The following is a 26,378-nucleotide window of genomic DNA, read 5'->3' as shown; positions in this document are numbered from 1 at the left end:
TTCCAATGCTAGGTGGAGCCATAGTTTGTTTTGGTTACCGTTGTATGTTTTCATAGTTTGAAATAGTTAACTGAATTGCTAATAGAAAACTTCAGCTTTTTTAAATTAAACCGCAAAATAATATAATTCATTTTTCTAAAATAGTTTAAATTTTATAGTATAATATACTATACATAATTTATAGTTTAATACAGTTATGTCTTAGCCCTAATTGACATAAACATCCTACACATTTTAGACGTCTATGGCTAAGGCCTTCTAATTTTGTTTTTCATCCATCAAATATTATATTTACTATTATGGAATCTTATAGTTTAGGTCAAATACTTTTATAAACTTTTCTTTTCTTTGAAATTTTAAACACTAAAAAGTACTATAAACAAATAGATATTAGGTTAGATTCAATAATATAAATACATAAATATTATGGAAAACAATTAAGATTGAAAAAAAAGAAGAAAAACTCTTATTACTATTTCATAACAGTTGATTTTATGTGTTTTTGTGTGTATATTTTGGTGAATAAATCAACTCTTTCATAGCTTTAACCTTGTTTTATTTCCAAATTTATTCATGTTTTCTTGTGTTGTAGTTAGTATATGATTTTTTTACCTCTAATCTCTCTTTGAGTGTTAAATAAGAAAATAAAAAACAATTTTGGCGGAGGAAAACAGTTTGGAACTCAAGAAAGCATGATTAGATAACAAAAAATGGATTTTAAGTGAATATTCGCACTAGGTGCCACAAAAGTCACGTTTAGTGCTACGAACACAATGAGCAAACATAATAATTTTGATGGCACTGTTCATTATTCACATGGCATTGTTTACACGCTGATCGACATTGTTCATGCATTGACCAACACTATTCACTCACTAGACGAGTTGACTTTATCACTGGGCTCGTTGACTTTCTCGTTGGGCAAGTTGACTTTCTCGCTAGGCAAGTTGACTAGCTCACTGGACAATAATTGATGCTCGTTGGGTGAGTCTATCAGTCCATAAACACGAAAAATGGGTATTTAGTCATGTTTTCGTAGAGGTTTTCGAGATTTTTCTGCTCCCATACTTCATTCTTCACATAGAGCAATTGGGAGAGGGCCTTGAAGGTTGTTTTGGGTGCTGGGAAGCTCTCCCTTCTCCTCTTTGAGCTTCAATCTCCATCAATGGTGATTTTGCCCCTTTTGGATTGAGGATGAAGATGGGTCACAAATTGAAGATGGAGATGCAAAGAGGAAGCGCAATTATAGCATGGAGTAGCTGCCAAATACTTTTGTGAAACCCTAAGTTTTCCCCATGAAAGATTTTTCCTATTTGTTCATATTAGTTGTAAAACATGGAACTCTTAGATATTTACCAGTTTTCTTATGGGGTATTCAATTTTGTAAAAGACATACAATAACCAAGGCTTCTCCCCAAAGGTTATCAGGTGCATCAAAACTAACAAGTATAACATTCATAATTTCCTTAAGAGTTATATTCTTTCTCTCAGCTACTCCATTAGAATCAGGTGAATATGGTGGGGTCACTTCATGGATATATCCTTCTTTAACACAAAAGTCATTAAATAACACATATTCATCACCTCTATGTAAACTACTCTCTTAATTTTTTTATTCAATTGATTTTCTTCTTCTGCTTTATAGGTTAAAAATACATCAACGACTTTATTTTTATGCTTGATTAAGTAAACTTTGGTGCGTCTATAATAATCATCTATAAAGGTCACAAAATAATTTTTACCTCCTCTAAACATGGTTTGTTTCAAGTCACTTAGATCAATATGAATTTACCTTAACAGTTTAGTTTGGCGTCTACAAAAAAACATGTTTTCTTTGTTATTTTAGATTCTACACATATATCATATTTACTACTTTATTTATCATGCATAATACAAGGAATTCACATGTCCTAATCTAGCATACCATATATCATACGAGTCAACAATATAAGCAGAAGAACTTGGTTCATTAATATTTTCAAAAACATTCAGTATGAAGAGTCCTTGATCACAATATTCATTCCCCATGAAAACACTATTTTTTGTCATAATGATCTTGTTAGACTTAAATGACATTTTAACCCCCGCTTTTCCCAGTATTGATACAGAGATTAAATTAACTCAGATAGAGGGTACATGTAGAACGTCACTGAAGGCTAGAATCTTCCCAGATGTGAGCTTAAGAAGAATATTTCCTTTTCCTAGGACAGGAATTATCCTGGAATCACCGAGATACACATGTTCTTCTCCATCTTTTACACGAATGTAAGAGGTAAAGACACTTTTGTTTGCACAGATATGTCTGGTAGCCCCAAAGTTTACCACCCACTTGCTCACATTGGTCATCAAATTTTCTTGTGAAACGACCGCAACAATAATGTCATCTCCTTCGGCTATATTGGCCCTAGGAGGATTGACGTTTCCGACTTTCCACATACGAAAAAATTTTCTTTCTTCTTGAAGGTGGATTTAGATTCATTGAGACGAGATTTAAGAAAATTATTTTTCTTTTTGTGATTAGGTTTGTGTTCGTACCTTTTGGGCACAAGTTTTACTTCTACCATATTTGTTTTTACAGATAAAGCTTTGGCCCTTGTAGTAGGAGATTCCTTCTTATTGGTGTCTTCAATAATTATGTGTGTAATGAGTTCTCGTAGAGACATCAGTTTGTGTTTGTGTTTCAACTGCTGTCCAGGATGGCGGCAATTTCTCGATCAGAAGTTCTCAAACAAATTCATCTGGTAGAAGAATATTCTTTGCTTTGATATCTTCGAGCATCTTGTGATATTCATTGATTTGAGTTTTTATGTCCTTGTCTTCAATCATCTCCCAACGGTAGTAGTTGCCTATGACAAATCTTTGTCTGACGACATCTTCGGCAGTGTATTTGAAAATCAACGAATCCCAGATGTCTTTTACAGGAACCGTACACATTGAACAATTCATTAGAAAATGAACACAAAGTGTGTCGACATACTTTTTTCGTGTAATTTCGATCTTCAACTAGTTTGAGTTTGAAGGAATACTGGAGTCCTTAAGATTGTTGTAGAAAGACTGACAAAATCACCACGAACAGTATCGCGTGTAGTTTCACTGTCTTTAAAAACTTATCCGTAATATATTGCGCAAGTCTCTTAAAATACGGAACTTCTTGAAAGTATTCAAAGATCTCAAAAGGATATAGTTAAAAATAACAAAAGAAAGAAAGAGAACTAAGAAAGAAAGAGAACTAAAAAGAATTTATGTTTAAGATAGAAGAAAAAACTTAATATTTTGTGTGTATTTTGAAATGAGGTAAGAGCTCTCTTTATAGAGTCAGGGAAAAATAAAATGTTGCAAACAAAACTGACCGTTTGCATCACAAAGTTGGAAAAAAAAGAAACGTTGTAAAGTTAACGTTGCAATTGATGAACGTTGCACAAAGTTCTTACTTAAGCAATAATTATTATACTGATAACGTTCTTTTGCAATTATAATTATATTGTAAATGAGTTTTCAATTTGAGGGAGTTGGTTAGGCCTGATGGGGTGACTTACAAGTGGTTGGTTGGAGGGTACTGTGATAAGGGTGATTTGGTTGAGGCTTCCAAAGTTTGGACCTTGATGGAGGATGAGCGGTTTGAGCCTGATGTGGATGCTGTTGAGAAAATGATGGAGACCTTTTTTAAGGTGAATTAGTATGGTGAGGCTTTGAGGCTCTTTGATACAATGAGGTTCAAGAGGATGGATGAACTTGGGATTTCAACTTATGGGCGCATGGAGTTTTTGAGGAAATGCGCGAGAGGGGTGTTCGAGTTGATAACTCCACTCTGGGGCATGTTGTGTATGGACTTATGATTAGGCGTAGAGTTAGAGAGGCTTATAAAGTTGTTGAGGAGATTGAGGCACCGGATTTGAGCGTGTATCATGGTTGATAAAGGGGCTTTTGAGGCTGAGAAGGGCGAGTGAGGCGACGCAGGTGTTTGGGGAAATGGTAAGAAGAGATTGCGAACCGAATATGCACACATACATAATGCTGCTGCTAGGTCATTCGGGGAGGAGGAGGAGGAAGGGGTCTGATCCGCTTGTTAATTTTGATACTATTTTTGTTGGGGGTATGGTGAAGGCAGGGAAGTCGAAGGAAGCTAGCAAGTATGTGGAGAGGGTGATTAACAAAGGAATGGAGGTGCCAAGGTTTGATTATAACAAGTTTTTGAATTGCTTTTCGAACGAAGAACAGTTTGAGGATGTGGGGAAGAAGGTGAGAGAGGTGAGACTGTTTGATTTGGTAGACATACTTGAGAGTTATGGACAGAAGATGGCTACCAGAGACAGGAGAAGAACCAGAAGTCCATAACATAGCAGTATTTTATGGCTTATTCACAGATATGAATAACAAAGTTCTATAATGGGTTGGAGGTACCATGCTGGGTTGGGACTTATTGGAGCTTTTGTCTTAATTGGGTTAGTTGTGCAGAAATAACTCAGCTTTTCCTTTCATGTTTCTCAATGGAAAACAAAATCTGAATCTATAACCTATTGAAACTGCAAGTTGTTCCTTCACACATCTATCTTATTTTGTATAATTGTGAAATTGATACACAAAACAAAGGTTGTATTTTGTTTGAATAGCTTAAACATTATGGCCAATTTACTGTTATTCTTAAGTGCATGATATCAGTTGTAAGTAGTATCTGAGTTTTAATATTAATGTAATGTTTCTTTCCAGAAAATAACTTTCTTATGGATGTAGATTCAATTAAAATGACTCAAACAACCAGCTGACTGTTTGAGTCATTGGCCTGAGCATTACCACAAGTGAGAAATGGTCATTGGCCTGACTTTCATATAATGAATTAATAAACATTTCTGTTTGTAATTGGATGTAGTATAAGGAACTGTCATTACATGTATTATTTATTCTTAGAATAACAAGTTGACAAGGCATTTGGGAAAGGAACAACTTCTAGAGTTTTGATTGAATTCATAGAAATGGAACAACAAAGCATAATAAAGAAAAGAAAAAGAGAAATCTGTGACAAATGAGCTATGACTATTAACATCTGAGTGGTTTGATTATGCTGTAGTAGTGTAGCCTCTATTGTGCTTCTATTCCTTAAAACTTGATTTTACTTCAATATTAACATTGGAATAGTTTGATTATGCAGCAAGACTTATTATACACTTATAATAATAAGCTTATTACGATACTTTACTGCAGAGGATTTTTGAAGAGTATAAACAGCCTTTTGCACTCAATTACTTTGGCTATCTGTGATGGTGATCTATTTTCCCATTTTTGTTTTAAAAACGTGGATTTGCAGCTTGCTAAACATTTTGTTCAGAAAAATTCATGAGGACTATATATCTGTTAGAACAGATGGGATTCTCCAAAGACCAGAAACTGATCTAAAAAGTAGTTTGATCACCGACAATGACATCAAAGAAATCGAAGAAGGGATGTCTTTGTTCAAGAAAGAGAAAGATGAAACTCCCTTGCTTGCACAGAGTAATGAAAGTAGCTCATGGAAAATTGCCAAGTGTGGCTTGTACCTCACTCCAATATGGTTTGCACACGAGGTAACATGCCTCATTTAATTTTCCCAAAAGTTTGACAGAGAATGGTGAATACATGTTCCAATATGACATCTTGATAATGTTTCTTAGTGGAGATCTCACATTTACTAAAAAGTTAAGGTGATTCCATAATATGTAACTGAGTGCAAATCTCACTTTATAATCCGGTTACATGAAGTTGAGTTAGATTTAAAGTCTATTTCTTAATATTTTCTCCCTGCCTCATTCATCTACCCCACCAAAAGTAAATAAGTAGAAAGAAAAGATTCTTCTGATATTCATGCATGATCATGAGTTTTTTGAAGATGTTCCACTCATTATGTTCCCTATACTTGATTGATATCATGCAATACTTTTCGGACATGGCACTTGCAAATACTAGTGTTGCTAGTACAACGGTTCTGAATTCCATGTCAGGTCTCTTTACCCTTTTCTTTGGAGCCCTTCTTGGCCAGGACTCAGTAAATATGACCAAAATAGAAGCTGTTTTAATCAGCACGCTGGAGTTGCCATGACAACAATTGGAAAAACTTGGGAAACAGATGAGCTTATCAGCATCTCTGAGTAAGTTCAAAGTTGCATTTTAAGATGAAAAAGCCTCTTTCATCCAGTACTTCAACCCTGCAATCCTTTAGTCCACTTCATTAGAGTGCACAAATGCATAATTCCCCAAGGAAAATCAATTTCAGTTTATCTGAGGAGTTTTAGCCTTTAATTTTGTTAATAGGCATAGTGAATAGCACAATACTGCAACTTTTTTATCGGCATTATGCAGTCTCTTTTATTCAGTGATTGAGTAACGCCCCCATCTTTGTTCATCTTAGCTAACATGTTAAAAGATTCAAGTTGTTGCCAGGCTGAGATAATAGGAAAAAAAATAGTTGATATCAGTTTGTCTTAAAAAAATTAACAGTTTTTGTTTAAATGGATGTACCAATTACATGTATATGTTTCTCTTTTTAATAGTTGATGTTAAAATGCATGTTTCCCTTTATATTGTTTCAATTTCTGAAATTGGAATTACCAAGTACTCAAAAGCATACTATCATTGGGGACGTTTCTGGCCTACTCTCAGCAGTATTTTATGGCTTATTCACAGGTATGAATAATCAATTGCAATGGATTCTACCTCATAATGATAATTCATGTTTAAGTTCAACTTTTTACTTAAAGATCATTGTGAATCATTGATCAATTAATTGCAGTGCTTCTCAAGAACTCTGCTGGATCAGGAGACATGGAAAAGCTTATTTAAGAGAACCATTTAGTACAATTTTTACTTAAATTAGAGATTGCTTAGGAGAATCATTAAGTACCAGGTATATTCAAGTGTAAGACTTTAATTAAATACTTAAATTTTATGTGAGATATTATATAGGAGAATGATTTCGTACCATTTTTCAAATGTGATATTAAAATTTGTTTTTTTTTTAATTTTAATACATCATGCTGAAATTAATTCTGTATATCTTATATATCAAAAGGTTCCATAGAATAAAATACATTATTATAATAAAAATTAATTATTGTACTTAAACTTTGCTGGTTATTATTTTTTAACTACAAAGAAAATTAATGATATATGAAAAAAATATATAACTATTGAAACAACAATAAAATCTATTAAAAGCAATGATAAGATTTATTTTTGAATAAAAATGATAAAAAAATTGTTTGTGTGGACTTATTATGAACTTGGGTAAGATAAAATTTGAATTTTGTTATTTTAAGCATTATATTTAAAATTGTAACTCCTTTACGTTCAAATGTGAATAACAACATTTACAATGATATCCGATTTTAATATGTTTCCATGGAAGAACATAAAGTTAAAAATAAAGTTATTAAAAAATATTTCTTCATTATTTAATGTTTTAAATATTATTTTTGTTCTTATTTTCAATTAGGTTTAATCATTCAGCAGGTCTCATTTTTGGGTGGGAATCTCAAATTGATTATCTTCTCTTTTGGTGTTTCAATTGGGTCTTTATTTTGTAAAAAATTGCAACAATTAGACCATCCGTTAAATTGGGTCCAATGGCGTTAATGTATGGTTGACATGACATGTTGATGTGAACTTTTATTTATTTTTATTAAAGATTGAACTGAAACACGTTATCACCCTTGACACATCATCATCTTCCACCTCCAAAAACCCTAACATTTCCCCTAATCCATCGCCGGACCACCAGTCGCAAAGCTGCTGTAAATCACCATAGGGATCTTTCATCACCTCCACCACAGATCAACATAGCTGGACCGCAACACTCGTCTTCTCCACCATCAATAACTAAAATTGTTCATTTCCATTGCAGGGATTTTTCCACAGAGATTTTAAGCAAGAACCTAAATTGCAAGCCCTAATTGCAAGGAACATCATACCATTGCGAGATAGCCATGAATCGCGTCACCTCAACGCCAACCCCAATCCCGCAAAGTTGAAACTGTGACCACCTGGTCTCCATGAACGCGGAACCCTAATCGTGAAACTTAATTTGGGGCTGCGATATGAAAATGTTCACGATTTGGGTTCTTTGGGTGCCAGGGCTTCCGAAGGCTGTTGGTTGTGGTTGCGACTTGGACGAATTGGGTTTGAAGTGGATCTGTTTTTGGGTTTTTCTCTTTCTTTCCTCTCCAGGTTGATGAAGATGGAGAATAAATAGTGGCGTAATGGAGATGAACTGCGCGAGAGTTTTTCTTCTTCATGATTTCTGTGTGTGTGATTTAATTCACGATGGTTGCAAATGGTGAGGATTTTGCAAAGGAAGACGATGGCATTTGCTGAACTCGCAGTGGCTTGCTGGTGGTCGTGGAGATCTGACAAAGATGGTGGTGGGGCGCGGAGGAGATGACGGCAGCGCGGAGGAGATGACGGCAGCGACAATGGTTGCCAAATTCTTTTGTAAAAAGAAAATAAAAAAGACATGTTAGAATATAATGAACTCCACGTCATTTAAAAACCAATATGACAATGTCATGTCAATCTAACAATAACGTGAACTCCACGTCATTTAAAAACCAATATGACAATGCCATGTCAATCTAACAATAACGTCGTTAAGCTCAATTTAACGGTAAATGTGTAATTGTTGCAATTTTCACAAAATAAGGATCTAATTAAGATATCGAAAAAGAAAAGGACCAATTTGAGATTCTCACCCAAATATAAGGACCTCGTGAAGATTAAACCTTTCAATTACTTTATTCAATATGGTCCATAATTTTTTGTGATCAAATCCTTATTTAGGTCAATTTGAGATGCCGAAAAAAAAGGACCAATTTGAGATTCTCACCCCAAATATAAGGACCTCGTGAATGATTAAACTTTTCTATTACTTTATTCAATATGGTCCATAATTTTTTTTTTTATCAATTAGATCCTTATTTAGGTCAATTTAATTTGGTTCGACATTTAAATTGTTAAAGACACAATATACAGATTAGACAATTCTTATGACATGATATTTTTTATTTGAGGCATGTATTGTAACATTTTCTTGTTCTTCGCAAACCTTAGGGTTCCATGAATCCATGACCATTAGAAACGTCATTGTTGTCATCGAAGACATCATTTGTGTCACACCACTACTTGTCGCCATTGCACATTAAAGTAGTGTCTCTTTGCTTCGTGAATTTTTGATTTGTGTTTTCATTGTCATGAATTGCTTTGATAATGGATGGAAATAATGGTAGAGTAAGTCTGTGTTTTCTATTTTTTATTATCTATGGGTAAGTGAAAAATGATGATGAATAAAGAAGAAGAATGAAATCTCTAATGGTTTATTGTGAAAAGTAATGATGGATGAAGAAGAATAAAATCTATAATAGTGAAAAACTACGATGGTTTATTGTGAAGATAGAAAATGGAATGAATGTTGAAAGTGCATATTGATGAATGAAGCGTGTGTGAGGTAAATGATTATGGATAATGGAGAGGAATTGAGACGTGATGGTTTTTGTGTGTGGGTTTTCTAAGGAAAAAAATGGATTGGATAACTAGTTGACAAAAATAGAAAGAGCTATCTGTATTATGTAGGGTGAGGTTTGTAAGTAGGTTGACACTTTGTGATTGAATGAACAAGAAAAAAAAATTGAGGTTATGGAGTTTTTGTGAGATAAAATAATGTATGGGTGTTTTGGAGGTTGCAATTACTTATTTCTGACTTTTCACATGGTGGAGAATCCAATGATGACCAATCTTGAGTGATGGTAACAACGACTCATGAAACCCTAGCATTTGTGAAGAAGAAAAGAATGGTCATGTCACAACCCACATCTCATATATAAAAAATATCAAGTTATAGGTTTGTCGGGCCTGTATATCATTAACAATTTAAATATCATCATAAAAAATATCAAGTTAAACAAAATTTACTAAAATAAAGACTTAAACACAAAACAAAGAAAAATCACAATAAACAAAAGGCACGAAAATATAGATCAAAATAGTATTGAAGCCTTATTTTTTTATTATATTTTTAAAATTTAATAAAAAAAATTATTTTAATTAAAATAATTGATTTTTTTTACTTTTTTATTATCATAAAGTAAAAATAGACGCACGAAAATGCTTGCATTTTCATTAGTTATTATTTAAGATTTTAATAAAATCTAATTGAATTTGCAGTTCAACATATAACAATGATAATCTAACCAACACTAGTACGAGATTGAGTTTAGTTTAATTTGACATAATTGCAAAACAAAAGTTAATCCAATCTATTCCACTAATGATTGTTAATCTATCTTAAAGATGTTATACAATATTATAAAATTAGATATATAATTGAATCTAAACCCACAGTCTACTTATGTCTATATTATAACTAGATATTTTTTCACATTACTACTTTTTTTCACATTATACTCTATCTTTAAATTAAATTTTAACGATTTAAAAAGTAACCACCGTGAGTATTGAAAAAAAGTGCTACACTGCAGTTTTCAATTTTTTCTGTTTTCACCTGATGACTACTACGCAAAACCACGTCGTTTTGAGAAAAGCAAAACGAGCGTAGAGAAACTTCTGAAACCTCACACCAGCTTTGCCCTCTCACTCACCCGGCACTGAACGCGATCCAGAGAGAGACACGCCGCTCCTTAACGACGCCGTTTCGTTCGGTGCTGCCGTATTCGCAAGCAGAGAGAATCGATGGAGAAGGGAAAGGGAGTGATGGGATCGGGAGGAAGAAGGTGGGCCGTTGACCTCTCCGACAATTCCACTTCTCGCGATATTCCCGATCCTCCCGGTTTCTCTCGCGCTTCTCTCGACCAGGTTCCTTCCCACGCACGCTTCAACCCTTTCAATTTCTTTCGTCTTTTCGAATTATTTGTTTGTTTAAGTTGAATTTGAAATTCAATCGTGCAGGACGACTCAACGCTTAGTCGCCAGAAGAAGGACGCTGAATCCAATTGGAAAGCCCAGGTTTTTCTTCTTTTTTGTTTTCACTATTGTTGGAGTTATGATTATTGATTTGTTAATTGTGGAAATATTGCTTAATTTTATTTAATATTGGTTTTTTATGATTGTTGTTTTCGTTATGAACAGAAAGCTTGGGAGGTAGCGCAAGCCCCTTTGAAGAATTTACTGATGATGGGGTTCATGATGTGGATGGCTGGTAGCACAGTCCACTTGTTCAGCATTGGGATTACTTTCTCTGCTCTTTGGCAACCCATTAGTGCCTTGCAGAGTGTCGGAAAGAGTATGTTTTCGCCTTCTCGTCTCGTTTTAGTATATATTAGTTCGATTACATGGTTGATCTTAGACGTATTATTCTCCCTTTATATTTTTAATGTCGAATTCTTTGATCTGTGATGTGTAAGTGTGTGTTTATAGATCAATTATTTTGTTAGCGTGGCTGGGTAAACAGCTTAATTAAGTGTTTTTTGGATAAGTGTTTATTATGTTAGCACGTATGGAGTATGTACTAGTTGTTTCCTTTATCAACAAGTAGAGAAGACTAAGTTGTTTTCCTTAAGTTGTAAATTGTTTTGGTAATTTATCCTCAAGAGCTTTTGAAATCAGCTAAAACTAAATTAAGCACGCATTGTCAGCTATTTTTATAAAGTTTTACAAATATTATATAAGTGCTTATGGCTTAAAGAGAACTCGAATAAGTTGCAAATAAGTTTCTCCAATGCACCCTTAGGTCCTGTTCGGTAGAGAGAAGATAAATTGGGTGAATGAAATAAAAAGAATGAGTGAGAATATGTGAAAAATAAAATAGAAATTAAAGGTAGTTTTTGAAGAGAAATAGAGAAGATACGAGGAGAGGGATGGCTGGAAATAGGTGAAAAATAATATAGTGGGTGGATTCCACAAATTTCAAAATTAATTGTCCTCTAAATCCCTTAAACCAAACTAGGCATTAATTGAAAGCTTCCTAAGAGAAGTTTGAAAAGAAAAAAATAAATTAAAAGCTTTGAAAACTCAGTATTAATGATTGGTTCTTTCTTCTGCATGTTCCCCTTATTTTCAGACTTTGTTTGTTAGTTGTTCTCTGGTATTTGAGCCTTATGGAAGGAGTGTTCTTCTGGAATGGCTAATACTTTTAACTTCCTTTGGTCTTATTACATTGACACAAGATGTCCCATTAGTGAATGTGTTTTCGGTCTTTAGGTTTACTAGCTTTTTTATTGGCTAGAACTTCATGAAACATCTACTGGGGAACTTCTCTTTGGTCTGGGATTGTTAATGCGTTCTATTGGTTTTTGCAGTTTTTGAGCCCTACAAAGACAATAAGGTGGAGCTTCTTGGACCTAAGTTGTTATTTATAGCCCTTAATTTGGGTGGCTTGGCACTAGGTGTTTGGAAGGTAATATATGTAGTCATTTTTTGCCTCATAGTTGTCGTCTTGATACTTGTATTTCAAAATTTCAAGTAAATGTATGTTCCATTGTTGTTGTCAAACTCTTACACTGTTGTGCGTTTATGATCCCTTGACACAAAAACAAGTTAAATTGCTTGTAAGCTCTTCTGTTTATATCTCATGTTCAGGCAAAATTGTTACAAATTTGGATAACTCTGTTTTACAAGCAAAGTTTTCAAGCCTAGATTTATGTGTGGTTTGGCCTCAAAATGTATACCTTTGGTTGATTTTGTTTGATACTTGGATTAAATTGCTTGTGCTCTGTAATATATAATTTTATGTTTTCATTATTATTTTATTCTGATTTGTAAAACTACAACAAAAGTGTAAATGCCTGAATATAATATAATATGGGTCAAGTGTTGAGTTATGTTTTTACTTTGTTACTTATGTTTGCTTTTTATGGAGTTCAATTGTTTGATATTGATATGAATATGTTATTGAATTGCGTTTAAGTAATAGAAGCTGTCTTTTATTAACACTTTTGAAGATTGATTTGGTTTACTTACTAGGATTTCACAAGTTTATCTAGACTCTCAAGTTTGACAACCTTGATTTTATGAATTTTTTTTTAATAATTCTTATGTGATTATCCTGTGTGCAGCTCAATGCATTGGGGCTTCTTCCTACACACACATCAGACTGGGTCTCATCCTTGCCACCTGCTCAGGTTTGATTTCTGTTTTTGATACATCACTTATGTTTGAGATATGATTTGATTACATTAAAAATAGGTAGATAAGATATGATTTGATAGGGAAATATCATACCAAATATTTCCCATTACTAGATATTGTGTTGCTTATTATTGTATCTCTTCTTCATTATAAATAAGATTACTCATGTGCAGTGTACCCAACACATGAAATGTTTTGTATTCCTTCTCGGTTTTTCTCTTCTCAACATGATATCCGAGTGATACTGTATTCCGTGACCTGTTTTTCCACTAATCCTTTCAAAAACTTACAAATTTGCGCGTTTTGTGTAGGCTTTGTAATATTTGAGCTCTCTTCAAACAATAGTTAAAACCTAGACATTATCTTGCGGGCTCCATCGTATTATAACAAAAATCCTGAGCATGTTCTAGCTCCACTTCTGACTATTCAGTTAGGGAAATAGATTGTTTTAACACTTTGATGTTTTATCTCCCAGGTTACAGCAACACGCTTTAGATGTCTGAATTTAATTTGATAAAAATTCATCTTGTCATCATCTCATGTGAAATTGGCGTCCAATGTTTCTCAAATTATGTGAAAAATAATGAATTTCGGTATTATGAAGATGCTTTTAGTGACAAATTCCATATCAAAGAGTTTATTATTCACAACCTGCTATTCAAGTGGCCTATGGGGATTTTATTCGATGAATCCACATTTCTTGTACACCTTTTTCTTAATATTCTTCCCATTATGAAATCAATAATCTATCGTTTATATTGTAGCACTGCTGCTTACAGCCGTTATTGCTTCTGGTTCTTGATTTTTCCTAACTATAGTCCCTTTCATACTTTTCAATTCTATAAGCTGGAATTACTCTTGACCTAGTATTTTTTCTATACTTTGGTCTCAAATTTAAATTCCTGATCTTCCTATTTTTATGGTTTGAGCAACATTTCTTTCAAAACCATAAAAGAAAAAAAAAGGCAATGATTTATGTTAGGTAGCCGTACACTTGAAATTGCACGCTCATTGGTAATTCAAATCTATTCATTTTTCATTTATTGAACTGAAACTGGTATCAGAGGTGGCAAAAGAATCCTTGTAAGTCATTCTATGGTATTGATGTCATAGTAAATATAGAAGAATGTGTAAAAGAAACATAGTAAGAGTTAGTGCATTGGTGTTAGATTCTAACCAAAACACAAACATATTCTTTAAATTTTCTTTGTAGTGTAAACAAGATACTGTGAAGGTTGATTTTAAAAATAATTCTACAACTGATTTTCACAGAAAAAGAAGAAAACATCTATAATTGGTTGACGTGTCTCCTGTTTTTTGTCAATTTAAAGATCTGATGATTGGTTGTCATTTTCGTAACTATGAGGCCGTAACTATGATGCTATAGCTTATTGACGTGTCTCCTACTTTTTTTTTTATCTTCAGGAGGTGGAGTTTTCAGGTGGTGGTGTAAATTTGGGTTGATGTCCGATTTCTTTTCATGCCCAACTTGTCTTGGAGGCACTTTGAGTAAACATTGATACGGATTCAGGCTTAACAGCAAATTCTAATGGTTATGATGGACCACGTGAGGCATGACTTGTTTCCAATTTTAAAATTTGTTAGATAGCAATGCATTAAAGTTGGAAAGAGTTTGTAGTAGTAGACCGGGGGTGCTCCAAATAATCAAGAACCGTTCTGTTTTTATTTAGGATTCTAATATTTGCGCATTATAATTTTCTACATCTCTTTCATCAGGTTGGATATAAAGAAAAGTGATGTATAACAATCTCCCTTATATTTAAGAAGCATTAGTTAATGATTTCTTTTATAGTCTTATGTTCATTCACCTTTCACCACTTGCATATACATAGGTTGTGTATTTATCTGTGCTTTCCTGCCTTTGCTATATAGCCTGCTTTATCCTGGAGTTTTCTGAAATTATGCAGTATGTTGTTAGTCGGAAATTAGCAAATATACTTTGTCTTTTTAAATGAGTTTCTCTATAAGGACTTCTAAGATAAAAATAAAAATAAAAGGAACTTTTGTATAAGATACAAAAAAAAAATGTTAATATTGTGTCAGTTAAAGTGAGAGGATTCATCGAAGTGCTTTTAATTTTAGGCAAGTAAACTCAAGCTCATATTGAAGCAGTATCAAACTAAGCAATGATAGTACCTAAAATGGAGTCATGGGGTCCTAGTGATAGAATTTCGTATTAAAGTACTTTTTTTAATTTTGTTAGAAACAACTTAATGTTTAGAAGGAACGAAAATAAGTTTTCATTTTAAATTGAGCTGATTATAACTTTCATAAAAACGAATTAAATTATTTAAATGGTACTTGATAAGTAAAAATATTACCAAAATAAAACAATATTAAAAATAAATAAAAAAATCCACTATTTTCATCCCCTCCAAATTAAAATTCATCTTTTAAATACAGTCTTTTAAAACATTACAAACGTACCATACTTTATTCGCCCAGTCATTTTCCTTCATATTTAGAATACACCAAAAAAAAAGAAATTGTGTGCCAACTTAATTCCTTGCAAAAAAAATATTAGTTGTACAAAATAGTTTCTGATAATAGATGAACATATTCTCCAAAATGTGTATCATAGATGAACAATTGTGATAATAATAGAACAAGGATTGTGTTCAAGGGCAATCTATTAGTATGAAAAGAACTGTACTACACAGCATATGCCATAGGAAACAGAACATGTAGACATGATTCTAAGTTGAAACCTTGAAGAAGAGAAGAAATTGGAGTGCTCTCTTACATGTTAGTTGCTACATGCTTATCAGAAAATGTTCTGGATATTCATTTCTTTCATTTGGTAATGATTCCAAACTTAAATATAATATAGATTTTCAGAATTATTTTTATTTTATGTCAATATACATATTTAAAGATACTAATAGGTGATTAGTTTAAATTGTACATGCTTAATTCTCCTTAGGCAGCAACTTCAAATGGATGTTTCATACTCAACTATACATTTTTTACAGCTCATAAAAGATATTTATAGTCTAAACAAAACAACATTTAAATACACATAATTTTATTAAGTCTAGCTAATTAACTGTTGTTTCACATTTTTGTCAGTATGTTGTCGAAAAATTTAAATGGTCAGTGGACCAAAAAATATTTTAAATACAATTCTGTAAAAGCATGCTAAGGTGCATTGGTCAAAAGCTTAGCTCATATTTTGATACGCAATATGGTACACTAATCTCAAAAAGTATTGGATATCTTTGACTATATTGATTTAAAAAAATTATCAATCACAAAGAATCTCGTTTAACAAACACATGGGTTTGAGATTTTGAATTTTTTAATTGAATCTTTAAGTCAGTCCATGTCTAAAATACAATAAATATATGGTGGTAAACTTGTTTTGCCCTTATCGTAGGACAGATATTATTAGTAACTCCACTAGGGTTTTACAATAAGAAATCATACATTATAGAAGGCTGGTCATGGTTTTTTTATTTAGCTATATCTGTTTGTAATCTGATTTAGGAAGATGGAAAATGATATTACGACACCCCTCCAAAAAAAAATACCTATTTCTCAATCCACTTTAATAATATAATTGTATGTTAAAATTTTAAGTTAAATATAAAATAAATATAATTAAAATATAATTATTTAGAATTATTAAGTTGGCATTTTTTGTTTAGTGAGTGTCAAAATATATAACCACCCTTAAAAAGATAAAATAAAAGAGAAACGTGTTTCCTTAAATAATAATGTGAGTGATTGTTTATAATTTCGTTCAACCATAAGTTTCTTAGGTAATTTATCAAAGAAAAGTGGAATTAATTTTGATATGTTGATATCAAACAGTCACAAAGGAGTAAGTGGTTGAACTATTTGGTTAGTTTGACACCATTCAATTAATTTTTAGGTTTTTTATACTTTAAATTTTAAGATAATATTTAGAGTAAGTTTTTCTTTGTCTTTTTTCTTTACTCGTTTCATGGTTTTGCATGCAGATGTTTTCTAATTTGTATGATATTTCTTAGGTAAAAATAAATTTCTACTAATTTAGGATAGTAGTGGTATCTTTTTTATAATTTTTAGGATTTTCTATAAGTATATTTGAGCTTCTAATATTAAACAAGGCTTGTTAGAGTGTAGAAATAACTTGTTAAATTTTTTGTAGAACTTTAAGGTGGAATATCTTAATGTTTGGTTGTGATTTGATCACAATATTTATATTTAATGCAAGGATATTGTATGGTTAAAGATTACTTCATGTTGTGTTGTTGGTGGGTATTAGATTGATTTATATAGTCAATAAAAAACTTTTATATTTAGTTGAAAAAAATGGATAAAACTATTTTGACTTGTTGTTTTAATTAACATTTGATATTATGAGTTCTTCTATTATGAGAGTTGTTCGGAAGGACCGAAGGGTTGATGAATTAAAGATTTATTTAGTATGTTTTATAATTTTGGTTTTGGATCAAGTTTAAAACTTATATATTATGTTTGATTGTAAGAGATAGATTTTATGTTTTAATTTGTAGATATTTTGTTTATTTTTATGTACACAAATTTCTATAAAAATAATAAATGTTTTGAATAAAATAGATTAGGTATATAGTTTTATGCGGTGTTAGAATGGTTATGTAAATCTTATGATCATAACTACCAAATTAAATTAGTATGACTATTAGGTCTCAACCTGGATAAGTTATATGATACTGATTCATTCCTTAGTATTTTAATTCATTTCTTCCATGTCTATTTGTTAATTTTTTTAATTGAATTTTTCATTTTACTGCAATAACATATATTTATATTGATAAATTGTATTTATTGATAAATAAATATTTGTTGAAAATAAGTTGTTGATAAAGATTGTCGAAGGATATAAATATCTTTTAGTAATTATTGACCGTTTCAAATCGGTCGATAAAATATATGATAGGGTTTTTTCTTTCTCATCCTTTATCTTTTTGTTTCATTTCCTTTTTTAGATAGTACCGGACAATCATATCACCACCAACAAACTTTCTTTTGAAGAAAAATTTAAATATAAAATATATTAGTAACATTTATTGATAAATTAGAATTTATAAACGGAATATACATCATCATTAATATTCTGTCAAAAATAAGTAAAACTCTTCTAATGATTTAATTTTTGGTAATTGATTTTGGTCTGTAATCAATTTGCTTTTTGGCACGTGATAATGATGATTAACAGAAAATAGATTTTTAAGAAGGGGTACACGGTCCTAGGGTAATAAAACAAATTATTTCAATTTTTTTTAAACATTTTATTTTCTTGAAAATTCTAAATTAAGTTGTGAAACTTATTATGGTGTGCGTGTTTCTCTAAACATGGCTCATCCAAACATATATAACTAAAACTTATTATTGGCAAAGAAAAAAGAATGTTATTAAACTGTGAAAACTATATTTGTACAATTGAACTTTGTTATTGGAAAAAATGTTATTTATTAAAAAAAATCAAGAAAGAAAAAAAAGTGAAAAATGACTTAATTTAAATTTTAAAAATAAATTAAAATTTAATTGATATGATAGAGTAAAATAATACTTCTTAATCATAAAATTATAAAATAAGTACATTATCCTTATAAAAAAAATATATTTAATTAAATATTAAAAAATCTTAGATACTCTCATTTACATTCTGTCACGTACCATTTTATAAGAGATTATTTATTTTATACTATTAACGTCCGTAATTTTTGTATAAAAACCTGATAAAAAAAGTAAACCATTTTCATATTTTTAAAATAAAAGGTATAATTTTTAGTATAAGCCTACAAACAATAAAGTTTAGTTTCATTATACGAGTGTTTAAAGAAAAATCTTTTGATAAAAATGCAGAAAAATATGTGATGTTATTTTCTAATGCAGTTTTATATTATTTTGAATTGTTTAGTTGTTAATAAAAGGTTTAAATGTACTGAGAAAAAGTATGGAAAAAAAGAAATGATTTGACATGACCGTTATGGAGGAAAGAAGGTAGGGTTAGGTAGGTCCCCACTGATAAATATAGGGCAGAGCTGATTTGGCCGTACGATTGGAAGACTGTAGAAATTTACTCTCTCCGATCTCACATTCTTACTGTGTCTCTCTGCATTCAATCTTCATCTTCTTATTCCCAAATAAGACATAAACACGTCAATTTCAAACCGTCATTTCATTTATCGTTCTCTGCCACCAAATCTTTCGCACAAAATCACCAAAATCCTTCACTTTGACCACCTTTTGCTTCATCCATCCTACAGAATAAGCAACTCTATCATTTTACTCTGATGCATTCTTTCAGCTAAAAATGAGTGAAGAAGTATCTATGAAGGATAATAATTTTGGATTCGGCTTTCTGTGTGGATAAGAAAGCCAAGACATGAATTTGTGAGGATTTGATGTGCTTTGCATATCCTCAAAGCATCAAATGGAGAAGAAATGGGTGGATGACAAAGCAGATGAAGAAGAAGACAAGTAAATAAGAATCAGAATGAATATATATTTTTTTAAATAAAAATAATTTGATTTAAGAGACACAAACATACATTTTAAAATTAATAAAAAAACATAAATATTTAAAAAGTACTAATAGTTAAACCAAAATTACAACCCTAAATGCATTACTAGTATTCATCTCAAACCACATATGACATATTTCATCCATATAAATAAAACTATTATATAATCTCTGATTTGAATATTAAAAAATTTCAATAAAAGAAATTGAGAAAGAATATTACTTATAAATTTCTTAGATTTATTTTTAATTATATGTATCAACTTCTTAAATTGAAAAATAGAAAAAATAAAAGTAATTAGAATTTAAAATTTATTATAGTTTCTTATTTTCCAAATCATTCATATAATCGCAGTAATGACAATCACTTTAAATAAAGAATTACATGCGAAGTACATAACCTAATCAATCAAATCCAAAGAGAAAAACTATAAATTTTAAAAAAAACTTCAATCATTCTTACAATTGTATAGTAATAGAACATTGAAAGAATAAATGAGAGAAAAATTCAACATTGTTTACACACAAAGAACACATAGAGTACAAAATCACACCCCTTTTGGAACATGCAAATCAATTAGTAAACGATCATATAACAACTTTCAAAGCACTAAAGTTTGAGGTAGTAGTACAACATTCAACCAAATCAAATTCACCTTATCCATATATTTCATGTTATAATAGTAAAAGTTTTTAGTAACTTTTTGAGAAAGTACACCCATATTATCTAGAATACAATTAGACATATCCTCATCCTCATTAACCATCAAAGAAAAATCACATAAATTGGAAATAAAAGAAGGATAATTAAATATCCTTAATTTGGTCATTGGTAAATATTCACCGGTAAATATTCACCGGTAAATATCACAACTTCATCTTCCTCCTCCTTATCCTTTTTTCTTTTTCTTCTTTCTCCTTCTTTTTTCCTCCTCCTCCATCGTCACCATTGTCACGTTTGTCATCATTATCGCCTTTGACTCCTTCTCCTCTTCCTTCTCCTCTTGCATCTCCACCAACTTTGTTTCTACAACTGCCATCATTGCTACTACCATAATTGTCATTGTTGTTGTCATTGTCTCCTCTTCCACCTCCACCTCCTCTTTCTCCTTCTCCTTTTCCCCCTCCTCTTGCATTGCCACCGACTCTGCCTCTGTAGCTATCATCGTTGTTATTGTCACCATTGTCGTTATCATCACCTCCTTTTCTTCTTCCTCCGGTCTCATCCTCCTTCTTTTTCCTTCTTCCTCCTTCTCATCCTCCTTTTTCTTTCTTCTCCTTCTCACTCATTTCTAATTAATTATAACAAATATTTCATCAAATTTGGTAAAAAATTTGATAATCATTTTATCGATAGAATTAACAATGAATTTATCAATAGATTTTAAAACAAATTAAATAACAAAAAATTTACCAATGCATTTTCAAAAAGTTCAAACAAGTTTTTTGATGAATTTTAAAATAAAATATATTATCAAAGAAATTTCTAACATATCAAAGTCCAAAGCGAGTACTTCAACATCCATTTTATTGATGAAATTTATCAATAAAAATATTTATTAGTAATAAACATAATAAAGTAACAATAAATTTTACAAAACAAATATTATTAACTAATCCATTTGACAAATATTTTTGTGGATAATAAAACTTCTAATTTATATTATAAACAAATTTACGGAATATATTACCAATAAATATTTTGATTAATAATTAAAATTTCAAAATTTATAATAATAAAATCCATCAATAATATTTGTTTTAAAAAAAATCATGAATAAAATTTTGTAATATCATTGTTATGCTTGAACAAGATTCAATTTCTCCAACAATATTATTAAAATGGGTGTCTTTTGACAAGTCAAAATTAAAAAAGCTCGATGAAACTAATTATAAAATGGTGTAAGACACACATTTAAAAGTCTTCTCAGTGGGGTTGAAGTTAAGTGGTGAGTTCAATTTGACAATAGCTAGTAGTGGAACAACAACAAGAAAAGTATAATAATCCAATATCACAAAGTTGACAAAGTAAGAACATTAAAAATTTACAAATAAAAAGTATGTTGAAAATAATTATGATGAATCTAAGATAAATTAACGAGAGAGACGTATATTTTTTCAATTTTAAATATTTTCTATATTATTTATAATTAAAAACATTATTCGATTTTAGTGAGACAGTATTATATATTTGTTGAAAATAGATAATATCAAATGTATTATTGAGTGTAACAATTATTTGAATGAAATTGAAATTAATTAATGGTGGAATTGTAGCTGAAAGGGTTATTGTTGAGTGCTGAGTTGTCCTCATTGCAGACAAGACTTTTCATTGTTGACTTGGTGATAATGCAGTGATGCCATGGCATGAGGAATCAAGACAAGTGGGAAATAGCAACTTGCGAAGTGACATTAACGTTTTTAATGGGTCTGTGCCAAGTGACTTTCACAGCACCGACATCTTACTGTCTATCTTCTTTTTCATACTATTTTCTTTTATCAATTTTATATTTCTGTATCCCTTGCTTAATGCTAAGTGAAGAAGATGCATTCAAAGACCAGAACAAATAAAGCAGACAACACTGTGACCCACATCAGTTTTCTCTCCGTCTCAATAATTACTCCAATCATACTTTTTCATCCATAATCTAATCATATGCTTCTACACAAATTTTTACTTATCAATTCTTACAAAAATTCTTTATATAATTCAAATCTACAGTTTAAATAAATTTTACAAAGGATTTAATATTTTTGATTTGTTATTAAATGATATTTATTTATTTTTGTAATTTATTGTTGGAGTGGAACCCATGAGGAGTTAATGTTGAGTACATTGGTTTTGAATGAGAATTTAGATAATGATAAATGAATAACGTGAGACAAAGAATGAGAATAATTGTTGTATTTAATTATATCATGAACTTTGACGGATGATTGGAATAAGTGAGTGTTGGAGTTGCACTTGAGTGTGTGGTTGATGAGTATAAGAGTGGGAAATAGGTCCAATTGTTGTACCTAGTAAAGTCTGAGACTATCGATCGTCTGATACGAGATAACGAATCTCTTTGGCCTTGTGTGCGAAAAGGGGGTGCTCGAGTATTGAGCCTTCTTTGTATGAGGGTGATAGTGTTTGCCTTATCCTTGTGTGGAAACATGTTCCTTAGCCAGGATGGTGGGACTACTCGAGTAGACATGTAGGGGAGGCTACACGGGACTTGTAAGGGAGGCTACAGGTTTATGAGGTAAGGTACAAGAGTGTGACTGATTCTTTTCATTATGGAGTTATGGTATTGTGAAGGCTCATGGTGTTATTCATGATGAGGTTAATTCTGATGGAGGTGCATGTGATGCTGATTCGTGGTGATTGTGTTTGGAAATTATTAGTTAATGAAAATGTTAACGATGATCATGGTATACAAATGATTATGTGAATAAGGGTAGCACATGAGATGAATGATTGTTATTGGATTTTGCTTACTTGTCATGTACATCGTTACACACACATCATTACACACACACACACACCCACATGCACACGCACACACACACAAATCTGATAAAAGCATCAACACAACAAGTTAATTTTTACTCACCCAACAAAAATTATGTTCATCAAACAACTAACCATTAAAAGATTTTACAAACAACTTCTCAGAGTTGTGAATTCCTCACTTTAGGACAAAAACTCCTAGGTTTTTACTTAAATGAATTTCATCTAGTGAGAGAATGACTCACCTAATGACCCAAACAAAGTCTTAGTTAAAGGCTCGCTCAATGAGATTTTGGCTCCCAATATTCTTTAAGCTCTTGAATTTTTAAATAAAACAATTATCGTCTAACGAGAGATTGACTTGTCCAAAATTTTTTCGTATTTTAGAAAATAAATTGGATAGATCAAGTGATCAAATTGGTTTAGATCGATTTTTCTCTTCAGTTTGTATGCCTAATCTAATAGATTTTGTTCTAAAATAATATCAAACTAAATCAATTCAACTCATTTGATATATTTTGATTGTCCGCTGGTCACTACAAAATACTCTTAAGCATATAACAATGATAATGTTCTCATTTAACATTCAAAATATTCACCAAATACATAATTCAAACAATATCAAAAAACATGCACATAGACAAATATGGTGACCACATCACCTCCATTTTCAAATCTTCTAGTACTATTGGAAGTAAATTGGCTTCCTTTACCTGATTAAACTTTTTGGGTCAAGTTAGATCTCTAAAAACTACCACTCAATCTCAAATAAATTACAGTTGTACACATAAAACTCTGATAACATATTCAGACATACCCTTACGGTTCTTGACTAACAGATTTTTTTATGCCTCTAGAAGAGTCAAATGAATACCCAGTCCTTTCCCCTACATGAAAAACTCTTCAAAATTAACTAAAAAAAAGACAAAGAAAAACTTACTCAAAAGAAAATTTTGATTAAAAAGAGTTGTTTTGTATTACATCGTGATCCCAAGGATGGAGTATGTTCAAAATGAGAAATGTTAGAGAAAAAAAATAGAAAAAAGTTTAGAAGGAAGATAGTTTTCTAAATTAAAAATTGAATAATCAGATTTTTCTATTTATAAGTTTTTAACTTTAATATTAGAATGTTCATATTTCATCTTAGATATACAAATTCTATTCTTAAATTATTTTTTAGATAATTACATTTATAATGAAGGTGAGATAATTGTTACAATAATTGTACCACATGACCATACATTCATCAATTCAACTCATTTTATATATTTTGATTGTCCACTGCTCATACAAAAAATATTCTAAAGCACACTACAATGATAACGCTCTCATCTAATATTCAAAACAATCACTGAATACCCAAAGTTCAAACAACATAAAAAAAACCTGCACATAGTCAAATATGGTGACCACATCACCTCCATTTTTAAATCTTCTAGTATTAGAAACAAATAAGTTTCCTTTACCTCATTCAAACTTTTTGGCTCAAGTTAGATATTCAAGAATTATGACTCATTCAAACTTGTCCAGAGAACTCTAATACAAAATTCAAACACAGATTTTTTTTATATCCCTAGAAGAGTCACATGAAAACCTCTCTTTTCCATGCGTGAAAAACTCTCCAAAATTAACTAAAAAAAAAAGACAAGGAAAAACTTACTAAAGAAAATTTTGATAAAAAAGATTCTAATGATGGACTATGTTCAAAATGAGAAAAGTCAGGGAAACAAAATAGAAAAAAACTTAGAAAGATGATAGATTTTCTAAATTAAAGTTTGAATAGTCAGATTTTTTCTATTTATAAGTTTTTAACTTTAATATTAAAAACTTTAATATTAAAATATTCATATTTCATCTTAGATATACAAATTCTATTCTTAAATTATTTTATAGGTAATTACATTTATAGTTTCACTGTGATGAAGGTGAGTTAATTGTTACATTAATGTATTTGAATGTGAGATAAAATTTGTTTTACAGTTTCTTAAAAAATATAGATGTAACTTTTTTCTAATACAAAAACTATAAAGTCCTTCGGCTTTGAAATTATACACTTACAAAGTAAAATCATTTTCAATATCACAAAGTACTTTAATTTATTTTTATAATAATTACATTATTATGTGTTGATTATATATATATATATATATAATATAAATAATAAAATATAATATAATACTAATATTACAATTTAATAATTAAATAAAACAATTTTATAAATTAAAATATTTTTTTTGAACTGATTACTCATATTCTATTTAAATTTAATTTTAATTAATTATATTTTATTTTAAATTAATTTCATCAATTATTTTTTATTTTAAATAATAACCCATATTTTATTTTAAATTCATTTAAACTAATTAAATTTTGGTTTAAATTAAAGTAGAATTAAAATCTTACAATTTTATTGATTAAAATATTTTTTTATCTGTATGTCAAATCACTCAATAAATAATTTTTTCTCCTTCATTTCTCTTCACGATCCACTCTTTTTTTCTTAATCTCTTCATTATTCTCTCCTTGTTATCTCATTTTCATTCTTTTCTACTCTGTAAAATTCATATTCAAATTCAAAGAGAGTTGGATTTGTAAAACTTATATTTGAAAGTTGGAGTTACATATTAAATTATCTCGTTTAAGTTTTTATTTAGCTTGCAAGAATATATAAATGAAAAAGTATTCAATTTTTAAGAAATGGTTAAGTTAACTTCTATCTAACTAAATTATACCAAATTAAAATAACTTTTTTAATTAGTTACTTTTCCGTGTGAAGCAGCATAGTCCACAAATTTGGAGCAGCCTGGAAATTCTCCCAATCTAATAGAGCGAATCTACAGGGTTTAAAAAATCAGTGTATGATATTAACAAAATAAATAATATAAATAAAGTAAAGATATTTTGAATGAGAAAAGTATTTTTAAATATTTGGCATGAGAGTGATGAAAGATAAAGGAAAAGATAAAAGAAATAGTTAAATTAATACGGAACCAATCATTGTCTCTGGAGCAATCCATTTGTCTTATGAGTGGATGAGTGAGTCACTTCAAGATCGAAGGGTTGAGGAGGGTTCTCCGTCTGATTGACATCAACGGTTCAGATTTGTTTGGATGTGTCGAACACTTGAAATATCTTCAATCAATGGCCACATATGCGTCTGTGATTGGACACTCTGTCTGTCTGCACTAAAGGCGCACACAATCACAGATTCTCTTTTCTTCTTCACACCTATTTCTATTTCTACATCAATACAAACACGTCCAAATTATC

The 26,378-nt window shown here is 30.7% G+C and overlaps 1 protein-coding gene and 2 pseudogenes across 1 annotated transcript; all 3 read left to right on the top strand.

Moving 5' to 3' along the window:
- The first annotated feature begins 2,050 nt into the window (after nucleotides 1–2,050).
- LOC124835436 (putative pentatricopeptide repeat-containing protein At1g26500 pseudogene) lies at nucleotides 2,051–4,689 on the top strand (annotated as a pseudogene).
- On the top strand, nucleotides 4,387–6,945 carry LOC148204874 (putative vacuolar membrane protein YML018C; annotated as a pseudogene).
- A 3,571-nt stretch (nucleotides 6,946–10,516) lies between these two features.
- Nucleotides 10,517–14,913, top strand: LOC148204873 (uncharacterized). The gene is made up of 6 exons (XM_088099860.1): nucleotides 10,517–10,830; nucleotides 10,924–10,980; nucleotides 11,104–11,257; nucleotides 12,273–12,370; nucleotides 13,029–13,094; nucleotides 14,527–14,913. Exons 1-6 carry the CDS (start codon nucleotides 10,708–10,710, stop codon nucleotides 14,563–14,565), a joined length of 537 nt encoding a protein of 178 aa, XP_087955986.1. The 5' UTR covers nucleotides 10,517–10,707; the 3' UTR covers nucleotides 14,566–14,913.
- Nucleotides 14,914–26,378: the final 11,465 nt, after the last annotated feature.

The sequence above is a fragment of the Vigna umbellata genome, chromosome 1 (genome assembly GCF_029865625.1).
Source record: "Vigna umbellata cultivar VRB3 chromosome 1, Vumbellata_1.0, whole genome shotgun sequence".
In the NCBI taxonomy this organism is placed as follows: Eukaryota; Viridiplantae; Streptophyta; class Magnoliopsida; order Fabales; family Fabaceae; genus Vigna; species Vigna umbellata.
The sequence above is the reverse complement of the archived record's forward strand: the minus strand, read 5'-3'. Positions and strand labels throughout refer to the sequence as shown.

What these genes read in the sequence shown, in the direction of transcription:
- LOC148204873 (XM_088099860.1), top strand. Translation starts at nt 10,708, where the DNA reads ATGGAGAAGGGAAAGGGAGTGATGGGATCGGGAGGAAGAAGGTGGGCC. An exon ending in AATCCAATTGGAAAGCCCAG is followed by an intron (nt 10,981 to 11,103) that starts GTTTTTCTTCTT and finishes CGTTATGAACAG; the next exon opens with AAAGCTTGGGAGGTAGCGCA. An exon ending in CTTGCAGAGTGTCGGAAAGA is followed by an intron (nt 11,258 to 12,272) that starts GTATGTTTTCGC and finishes TGGTTTTTGCAG; the next exon opens with TTTTTGAGCCCTACAAAGAC.